General features: G+C 31.5%; 1 protein-coding gene and 1 long non-coding RNA gene across 3 annotated transcripts in view; one reads left to right on the forward strand and one right to left on the reverse strand.

Annotated features, from left to right (window-relative positions):
• The window catches only part of LOC108756599, a 17108-nt gene extending 12866 nt beyond the window's left edge, over positions 1-4242 (forward strand). The window contains exon 3 of the long non-coding RNA XR_001939848.1: positions 4230-4242. This is a non-coding gene — a long non-coding RNA (uncharacterized LOC108756599). The remainder of the gene's footprint in view (positions 1-4229) is intronic.
• Positions 1-11144, reverse strand: part of LOC108756598 (adrenodoxin-like protein, mitochondrial) — a 29948-nt gene that overhangs the window by 8312 nt on the left and 10492 nt on the right. Inside the window, exons 2-3 of one of the 2 annotated variants that reach the window (XM_018500519.1) lie at positions 10561-10616; positions 2988-3235 (exon numbers count right to left, since the gene is read on the reverse strand). In XM_018500519.1, the coding sequence (XP_018356021.1) occupies positions 2988-3235; positions 10561-10607 (295 nt within the window). In that variant the 5' untranslated portion in view covers positions 10608-10616. The remainder of the gene's footprint in view (positions 1-2987; positions 3236-10560; positions 10617-11144) is intronic. The other variant, XM_018500518.1, reaches the window with a different exon arrangement.

Here is an 11144-nt window from a genome sequence, read left to right on the forward strand (position 1 = left end):
CCCGGATTTGTGGAAGAACAAAAATTGGCTTTTGCACCATGATAACGCCCCTGCTCACACATCGTTGCTTGTGCGCGAATTTTTGACCAAAAACAACACACTAATGATGCCGCAGCCACCGTATTCCCCAGATCTGGCCCCCTGTGACTTTTTCTTGTTCCCGAAACTGAAGAGGCCCATGAAAGGACGACGCTACGCTACGATTGAGGAGATAAAGACGGCATCGAAGGAGGAGCTGAACAAGATCACAAAAAATAATTTTTTGAAGTGCTTCGAGGATTGGAAAAAACGTTGGCACAAGTGTATAATATCTGATGGGGATTACTTTGTAGGGGACAAAATAGATATTCATGAATAAATAAATAATTTTTGAAAAAACACAAAATTCGCGATACTTTTTGAACAGACCTCGTATATACCAACATTGGCATTAAATTGGGAAATATTGACCAATGTATCTCTAATATAACCAATATAATCAATGTCAGCTAATTTTAGCCAATATGTATAGCTAATATACTGTGCCATTAGGGTTGACTTCATTGTTTCTGTCAAAATGTTTGATACCCGAATGTTTTTTAAGTGCAAGAAACAGATGAAAATTACTCATACAAGAATATGTTTGATAAAAATTTGACGTTAATGTGCGCGGCTTACCATTTCAAAGCTCATCATGAATTTCCGTGCAACGGTTAAGAAACTCTGATCGCCATTGTCAAACTATTTGCACATTGATTTTTTCTTACAGAAATTAATTGATAATATTTATTTTTGTTTCATATGGTCAAAACCGAATTACCACACACAATTCGCAGTCTTGTATTGAGGCTTCTCAAATTTGGTCAGTTAATGATAGGTTTATTTTCTGTGGCTGAACTAGTATACACTTTTGGAACTTACAGTGAGATAAGTGTATGTTTTGTGGGGATCCGCTCACACTTTTCTACACATACTCACACTTTGACATCTAGCCACACTTCTATACACAGCCATACTCTCTTTCATACATTTCACATATCCTACGATTATCTCAGCAAACAAAAATAAATTGAAATGGATTGGAAATTTTCAATCCATCTGAATTCATATTTTAAATTCATAAAAATGGATTGTATTTCATATAAAAAATTTTTATACGTGTAAAAGTTTAAATAAATTAAAGTAATAATTACATGAACTTCTATAGTTATTATTTTAAAATTTTTATACAAAAAATATGCACTACCTGTATAATGAAGGAAATTAATATGAAATATGCATAAAAGCAATTAATTTATTAATTAAAAATAAGTAATTTATATATGTAACATTTATTGTACATATTTACGTAGTTCTTTTTAAGTTTCTTTCAACTATTAAGTGAAGTAGAATTCATGATATATTTTTATGAATAACTTTTTTTTAACTCACAATCAGTTGAATTAAAACGACGAATTTCTTATTCATAATTCTGAATAAAGTAGCATTCGATTATGATGCATTTTTAAATGAAACAATGAATTTTCACAATTTTGAATTGAATAGCATTCATAGCTTATTTTAAAAGAAAAACTTCTTTTAATTCAATTAAATTAAAAAACTGCATTTCCTATTCAAAATTTTGAATTAAGCAGTATTCATGATGCACAGAAATGGCTGATACTATTTTTAGATTCAACTGGATTGAAAAACTACATTTCCTACTCACAATTTTGAATTGAGCAGTATTCACGCGCGATGCACATAAAATATTATAATATTATTTTTAAATTAAAAAGCATAGAAATACTCCATGCCATTCCTATAAATAAATAAAAATGCATTCAAGATTGAAAAGAAATAGACATTTGTTTCATGCAATTCCTATAAATAAATAAAAATACATTCAGGATTGAAAAGGATTCATCTTAACATTCATGAATCCGTATTTCTGAAAATCTGAATATATTTTAATCCATTCCAATTCATTCTCATTTACTAGATAGGTGACGCATATACACTGACGCCATGTTATAACACGTTTTCTCATTTACTCTTCTTTTCTAGAATCTCTCGATTGTCTTTCCGAACGAATCGCGTTCCTCATCTACTAAAAGAATTTTTATGTATTATTATTAATAAAGAAATTATATTCATCTCGAATTCAGTCTTGTTTCAACCTTCGTATAGTAACCGCTACAGTTTGATATTTATTGGAAGCGAAAAAGAGAGTTCTATAGCGCAGTCTAGTAAAGGGTGTCCCAAAATTAACGCAAGATTTGAATTTGCCGCCATTTGTGCAGTAAAGTGTTGGCAACCCAAAAAAAAAACAATTTAACAGCTGACAGTTTAGGGTTAGTGAAAATGGAGCGTGAAAATGGATTATTGAACATCAACAAATGGATGCTGATTTTTCGAGCAAAATCATCCTAAGCGATGAAGCACATTTTCACCTTGATGGCTTTGTTAATCGCCAAAATCGCCCCCTAGATCGTGTGATTTAACACCATTAGATTTCTTTTTATGAGGTTATTTGAAATCACAGATCTATGTCAACAAGCCCACAACCACCCGTGCATTAAAGGAGGAGATTCAACGCTGCATCAACGAAATTCAGCCACATTTATGCAAAATGGTCATGGAAAATTTCGACAAACGAGTGCGTATGTGCATGCAAAGCCGTGGAGGCCATTTGCCCGATGTGTTATTCCACAAATAACCCTATCCTATGTACTTTATGATTCAATAAAAAAATAACAATCAAAAGACTAAAAACTGTGTTTTCTATTTAATTCAAATCTTGCGTTAATTTTGGGACACCCTTTATAAAAATAAAAATCTAATTGTAGTGAAGGCAATTGCAAAAATGTTACAAACACATTCCAAACAGAAACCTTACAATGCACAAACTACTCGTATAACTAGATTTCTCTTATGGAAATTTATCTTTGGGAAATTTATTTTGCCCCTTTATCTTGTAATTAATTTTAAATTTAAAGAAAAATAATAAAGTAACAAAGTTAATATACCTAGCCTAGAATTTTCCTTCAAGAAAGGTGCTAAATCCAAAAGATCTTCTTCTCTTTCGTCAGGAGTTGAAAGTTTATCCACATAGTCATGATGTACATATACATGACAAGTTGTACATGCCAAACTGGCTTCGCATGCACCTTCCATGTCAATTTCATGTCTATGAGCCAAATAGAGTACATTGTCTCCTACTTTTCCTTTTATTTTAACTTTCTTGCCTGCTTTGTCAATAAAAGTGACGTTAACTCTGGAAAGACAATCACAATAAAGTAATTTTTACTGATCGTTATACAATAGAATCATTAACTTAACTTTTAATGCCTACAATGTAATGTAATAATAATGATATTATGTAATAGAATCAATAATAAAGATTCATCTAATTCAACGTTAATATACACCCATTCTTCAATTTACGCGGATCCATTCCATGTGATTTTTTTACGGGAAAAACCGTGTAAAAAGAATCCATTAATGTGAAAAAAATTTTTAAGAAAAACCATTATAAGTAAGTTTTATAAAAATACATATATAGGGTATTAGTTAAGCATGTTGCCATACTCAACAGAGCAATTTTTTGGTTTATTTCAAGTAAAAAAAGTCCATATAAACATGTGTCCTAAACAGTTTAGTTTCCGAAATAAAAAAATTTAAACGTGTAGTAATAATCTATTTATTTGAAAGAAATACAGCTTGAATTAGTCAAAAACTAGTCAAAAACAGAAAAACAAAAAGGCTTCAGTTCTTCTGATGAAATAAAATAATTAGACGAATTATTGAAAATGTCCACCTTGCGCCGTGATACATCCATCTTCTTCCCAAAGATTGACGTACACGCTCAAAAATACTAGGTATGTTACGTATTGCCTCGCATGAAGCAACTATTCGATTCCTCAAATCATTCTCATTCTCAATTAGGGTAGTATAAATGATTTCAGATGGAAATAATCCCCAAAGGAAATAATCCAAAGGATTTAAGTCTGGTGATCTTTGTCTTTGACTTTGTCACTTTGTTTACGGTTGTGCGAATGGTAACTCACATGAGGCATATTTATGCAGGAAGATATCTACAACGCAATTTACTTCGTCAAACATTTGCGAACATTCGGAAATTAAGCCGTTTAGGACACATGTTTACATGGACTTTTTTACTTGAAATAAAAACCAAAGAATCGCTCTATTGAGTATGGCAACATATTTAATTAACACCCTATATGTATATCTTATATATTTTCTCAAAGAAACCTATTTTCTCAAAGGAGCCTTAAGGCTCCTGAGTCAATGCGCATGCGTAGCTTATTTTCACTTACATATGCCTTTTATCACTTTTTATGATTATTTACTGTTAGGGAGAATCTATTTTTACAAATGTTTTAAAGCAATCTCATTTTGTTTTATCCAAATTGTCTTTATTTATAAATGATACGTAATAAAAAATGTCATTTCTCACTTCTGATGTCATGATTCAATATAGCTGTGGTGACTACTCAGGAGCCTTAATAAAGATTTATAAAAATATAATATATTATAGGATCGTATATGTGATAACACAAACTGTAGAAATTAAAGCATTAAACGGTCTAGCTTGATCTTAAATGCTTGTATGATTATTTTGTGAATTTATATACTATGTATTATATACTATGTACGTAATATGTATATTACGTACATCCTTAGACGCGCACCGAAATGATTTTGGGTCTTGAAACGCTAACTCTACTTAATTATCGCAGTAATATCACGAATTAAATTGACTAGCAATTTAATAAATTTTTTATGCTTATTTGCATCTTCGAAACGATCTTAATAATGTTGAATAACATATATTAAAATCTAAATAATTAATTCTTATTGCGAAAAGTATTACCTTGGCCGGGAGTTGAACCTGGATCTCTTCCGTGCGAGCGTCCTAAACCTTTAGACTACCGAGGCCTTAGTAACATTCCTCGCAATAATTGGCATATGAAGAAACAACGTTAATTAAGCAACGTAAATAAATAATATAATATATTATAGGACGATATGTGATTATAAGACCGTATATTTCGAAGATGCGAATAAGCATCAAAAATTTGTTAAATTGCTAGTCAATTTAACTCGTGATATTACTACGATTTTTAGTAGGGTTAGCGTTTCAAGACCGAAAAATCATTTTGGTGTGCGTTTCTAAAGACTACATACGTAGTATATAAATTCACACAAGAATCATACAAGCATTTAAGATCTAGCTAGACCATTTAAGACTTTGATTTCTATAAAAATTGAATTTTATAAAAATCATAATAAATTTTATTCGTCAGTGTCTGCACTGTAATTTAAAACTAACAACCTTTCCTTTCTAACTGGTACAAAATTACTATCTTCAGTGCTCAAATTCTTCCTACAAGTATTTGGATATATTGGGTTAGGGAAAAAGTCCTCTTTTATAAATTGGTAAAAAAAACCTTTCTCCATCAATATCTTTGTTTAAAAATGATCAAAATTAAAAAAAAAAGAGTTTTAAAATTTGAAATTTTTACTTTCGGAATGATTACTATATTTTTTGAATTTATGTGAGTTTTGTAATTTTTATACATAGAAAATTACGAACTGAAAAAAATGAAAAATTTTCTTTGCAATTTGTAGCATGCCTCAAAAAATTTGAGTAAATTTTGGATTATCTATCGTGAGAGCTTGAAGCTTTCCCTACAAAATCATTTCTTAAAAATGTTCCTACGATTATTTGTTACTCGCGGATTAAGTAAAAAGGAACATTCTCTGATTTTATTGCTCCATTAAAAATCATCATATCGCAATCGAAAATACAGATTCTTAAAGCTGAAACGTTGCTTTATCAAGTGATGTAATTGCTAATTAAAAAAAAATAAAATATATGGATTGCTAAAAAATTTTTTTAACTTGTAAATGGACTTTTTTCTTAATTAAATATTATTTCGGTTTCATTATTTATATTTATATATTCAGATGATTTTTTACCAAGCACGTTTTTTACTTAATCATAAATTTTTTTTATAATCAACTTGCAAAAATGTTTTTGAAATTTAAAAACTCGTTAGATATTTGGATCAATGCCTAAAATTGCATTTTTCATTTTTGTAGCTTATTATAGGAAAAAGTAAAAAAAGAGAACTGCATAAAATGAGATCGCATAAATTAAAACCGCGTTAAAGTTTGCGTAAATCGAGAGATTATTTATCGTGTAAAAAGAAATCCGTATAAATTAAGTATCGCGTAAATCGAGGGACGAGTGTAATTCTTATATCAAAAATTAACGAAAAATTATTATATTTGTCATTTGTTTTTATCGATTGACTTTTATACGCAATCCGAATTAAACTATCTATAAATGAAACTATAAATCCACTATAAGTAGGATTGAATTAATCAAATACATCCTAGTTAGCAAATTTATATTTTAACCATTTTCTAATTCGATTTTGTATTAAATGCGCGGCGACTCAATTTGACATTCAATTTGACCGAATTCCATTACTAGTTCAAATTTGAAAAATTTAAAAATATTAACACAAACATCTTATGTATCTCATAATACTCTTTCGATTTATTTTCTGACTGCGATATTTAATTTATATTTTTATAATGATCATCAGTTCATTTTTTTGTAATTATTGAGGATGACCTAAAAGCAAAAAGTTAAAATATTTAATGTTTCCTATATAATAAAAACGTTATATGTATACCCGAATAACCGATGTTGACTTTTAAAGATATACGAGGGTGGTCCCAGAAGTACCCGACCTGACGTACAGATGGCGGTTGTTGTATAAAAAAATCACTGTAGGGGAAAGCACCAACTTTCTAAAGCTTAACTATGAAGTTTGAAGACGCTACGTTGTTCAGTATTTGTTTGGCAACCATCAATAGTGGACGATCTCGGTGAATTTGCAAAGATGGAAAAAATTGATCATCGTTATGTAATACTTTCATTTGAAAGGTCTTAGCCCAACCAATATCAAAGCCGAGCTGGATTCTACTCTGGAGAAGTAGTCTGCTTCTTCGTTTACAACAGTAAAATATTGGATGGCAGAGTTTAAACGAGGCTGTACGAGCTGCGAAGACGAACATCGCAGTGGTCGACCAAGTGAGGTGGCCATTCCAGAAATGGTGAAGAAAATCCACAAAATGGTATTGGGTGACCGTCGATTGAAAGTGCGCGAGCTAGCAGACATGGTAAACATTTCAAAAAGTGCTGTACATCGCATATTGGCTGAAAATTTGGAGATGAGAAAGCTGTGCGCAAGGTGGGTGCCGCGCTTGCTCACAATCGAACAAAAGCAGCGTCGAGAGGATGTTGAGTTAAAGTTCGAATTGCTTCCCCACGCACCCTATTCGCCAGATTTAGCCCCCTCGGATTATTTTCTCTTTCCAAACTTGAAAAAATGGCTCGGTGGTAGAAGATTTACCAACAATGAAGAGGTGGAGTCTGCGGTTAATGGCTATTTTGAGGAGTTCAACGGTTCTTACTATAAACAGGCCATCGAAGCTATTGAACATCGCTGGGAAAAGTGTATCGAGCTGAAAGGAGACTATGTTGAGAAATAAAGATATTTTTTCCCAAATTTTTTGTGTTTTCTTTGTTAGGTCGGGTACTTCTGGGACTACCCTCGTACATATATATTTATTTGATATATTTAGTTGATTAATTTTTTTTCCTCCTTTTCTTCTTCTTTTTATTATATTTTTATATATACAACAAAACTGTTTTAGTAAAGACACTCTCTATTAAAAATTTTGTAATTATTTATATTAATACGGACATAGCTTGATTTTGATATATGTTCAACAAGATCATGACCTTGAATAATATTCCAAAGATTTCAATCGTCACTTATTGTTTATTAAAAAGTTATTAACAAATAAAAAGATAATTACAATAACTGTGGCCACTCAAAATAAAAGTGATATTCAGAAGAATTTTTTTAGCGAAAAACATAAAAAAATGGTTTAAAAAATTCCAACAAATATAAAAAAAAACTAACAATTACAAACAAAAAAAATTGTTCGCGTGGAATCTCGTGCGCCCCGTAGTAGAGGGGAGAGGGGGGAAAGGTGGAAGTATACTCTTATACCAATATTATATCCTCTACATATTATAAAACTTTAATTTACTATATCTCTTAAACCAATGCTGTCCCCCACTTAATTCTTGTGGGGATCACTCAGGACATTCTCCCTTACAACATATCTAAAAGACATCGAAATCGATGAGGTGTTACCTAAAATAAATATTTATCTTATTATAAAGTTATTATCAAATTTATCATAAAATTGTATTATGATTATCAAATTAAATATTGATTATACATTTTTTTTACTATTTTTATTATATTCCTTACTAAAAATGCTTTAAAAAAACTTTTATTTTGAGAGGTTACAATTATCCTAATAAAAATAATAATGTGAATATTTAAAGCCATAATTTGGACATTAATAACAAACATTTATAAATACAATAATTATTTGTAAAGTATTACATTTTTATTTCTGATTAAATTTATTTTATTATTCTTTGTTGATATCTCTTTTTCTTCGTTTATATACGAGGTCTGGCTATTAAATAACGAGCTTATGAAAAAGAGTTTTATTTTAAAAATTATTCTACAATTGAATGCTCCCCTTCAATATACTCCCCTCCCCTCGCCACAGACCGTTCCATTCGTTTTTTCCATTGATCAAAGCAATGCTGGAAGTCTTCTTTTGTAAGAGCATTTAGGAGCTCCGCCGATTTTCGCTTCACCTTTTCCATCGACTCGAACCGGGTTCCTTTTAAGGCAGACTTGATCTTCGGAAAGAGGAAAAAGTCACAGGGTGCTAAATCAGGCGAGTACGGCGCGTGTTCGAGCACTGGAGTGCCTCTAGCGGCTAAATAACGCTTCACAGACAGCGCGTTATGGGCAGGTGCGTTGTCCTGGTGTAAGATCCACGACTTGTTTTTCCACAACTCCGGCCGTTTCTTACGAACTCGCTCTCGCAGTGTTGCCAAAACTGTCAAATAGTAAGTTTGGTTTACAGTTTGACCCTCTGGAACCCATTCAGTCATCACGATGCCGTTGATGTCGAAAAAAACGATTAGCATGGCTTTAAATTTTGATTTCGACATCCTTGCTTTTTTCATTCTTGGCGATGCAGGAGTTTTCCAGTGCATGGATTGCCGCTTAGTTTCAACATCGTATTGGAATATCCAGGTTTCATCGCAAGTGATGATGTTTTCCATCAATTCAGGCTCTTCATCTAACCTCTCAAGAAAATCTGAGCAGATCTGTTGACGGACGAGCTTTTGGTCAGGGGTCAAATTTTTTGGGACCAACTTCGCACAGACTTTCTTCATGTTTAATTCGTCATGTAAAATTTTTCTGACAGTTTCTTTATCGGCGTTTACAGTCTCAGCAATCATCCGAATGCTCATACGACGATCTCCGCGCACAATTTCATTGATTTTGGTCACTGTTTGCGGAGTTGAAACAGAGACAGGTCGACCTGGACGTTGGTCATCTTCGGTGCTCTCTCGGCCTTCAGAAAACCGTTTATACCATTCGAAAACACGCGCACGAGATAGAGAATTCTCACCATAGGCCTCTTTCAACAACTTATAGCACTCAGTCGGAGTTTTTTTTAATTTAACGAGAAATTTCACATTGATCCGTTGCTCGTGTTTTTCGTCACACATTGTTATCGGCACGAGAAAAAAACAAGTTCGTTTCTAACCTCTATAGAAAAAATACTACTACTGCGACAAAAACGTGTTTTCGTACTGGAATAGTAGACACTTCCAGCTATCCAACGCTGCATTCGTTTCCCACCCTACCCCTCTAGGACGCCTTCTGCGCGCGCAGTCTCGTTATTTAATAGCCAGACCTCGTATACTATCTTTTTTATCTTCAAAAGAAAAATTTACATGAAAGTTTTAAATCCATATAGAATCATACAATAAATAGACCTTGTTTCATAATAGTCAGTATTTTTAATGATAAATGAAATCTATTATTTGTATACTTACAAAGTCCATTGTACGGTTTCATATAAGTTGCCAATGTTTTATGCAAAACAAACTGCCACCAACTTATAGTGCAAAATAATATATCATTGTGTATATCATGGTTCCATATGGATTTCCAACTTTCTTTGTTTGTGTAACGCTATATCGATTTATAATAATTATAAACTTTGTTTCGCATCTCAGAAGCACTAGATCTATGAAATTGTTAATTGTTAATTTTTAATTGTTAAATGCACTTTTTAATAACAAACGAAATTTGAGAGGCTAAATTCTCTTAAAGCTTGAGCTTAAAGATCATAACTTTAACAAGAATATTCCAAGGTCAAGCTGATCGGAGTTATGTCCGTTAATGTAAATATATTTATAAAAAATTTCAAATAAATTCATTTAATTTCTTCTAACATAAAATTTTGCATAATGCATACAAATAATTTCAAAAATTATTTTTTTTATTTGTGTTAGAAATAAAGATACGTTTCATATAAATTGCAGAGTTTTAAGAAAATTATCTATTTTATAAATCTTACATGAAGCAAGAATACATTTATTTTTACCTACATATCAGCCTCAGTTTTAGGATCCTGCATTTCGTATTCACCATGAAACATAACTGCAAAAAAAATTTTTAAAGTTTTATTCATTCAATACATAAGAGTCAATAAATTTATATGTATAATATGTTATCTAACAAGAAAAATATCAGTGATAGTAGATTTAGAACAGATACGGGATACATTATATTTAACGCTCATATAGGATTGCAATATTAACATTTTCAAAACTAGAACTTACAGGCCAAAAATTCTGGACATTTCGTTTGAAACTCTAGACATAAAAATGCTTATAGATTAATAAAATTGATCAGAACAGTAAATAAATAATTATTTCACATCTAATTGTTTATTAGTACTACAAGCTAATTTAAAGAAATTGACCAATCATATAGTCGAGTATTTTCCTCACATTCAACTGATTAATCAGTTTCTTACAGCTTAAGGATTATGACACCTATTGTAATCAGGACCTTAATCAGGAGACATGATAGAGTCTCGCGCTATCGACGAGATACTATTAAAGACAGTCGCCGCTTACGGAAATTCGCGTGCTTGTTAAAATTTATATATATATATTGTATATA

This window comes from Trachymyrmex septentrionalis, unplaced genomic scaffold, assembly GCF_001594115.1.
Source record: "Trachymyrmex septentrionalis isolate Tsep2-gDNA-1 unplaced genomic scaffold, Tsep1.0 scaffold129, whole genome shotgun sequence".
Classification (NCBI taxonomy): domain Eukaryota; kingdom Metazoa; phylum Arthropoda; class Insecta; order Hymenoptera; family Formicidae; genus Trachymyrmex; species Trachymyrmex septentrionalis.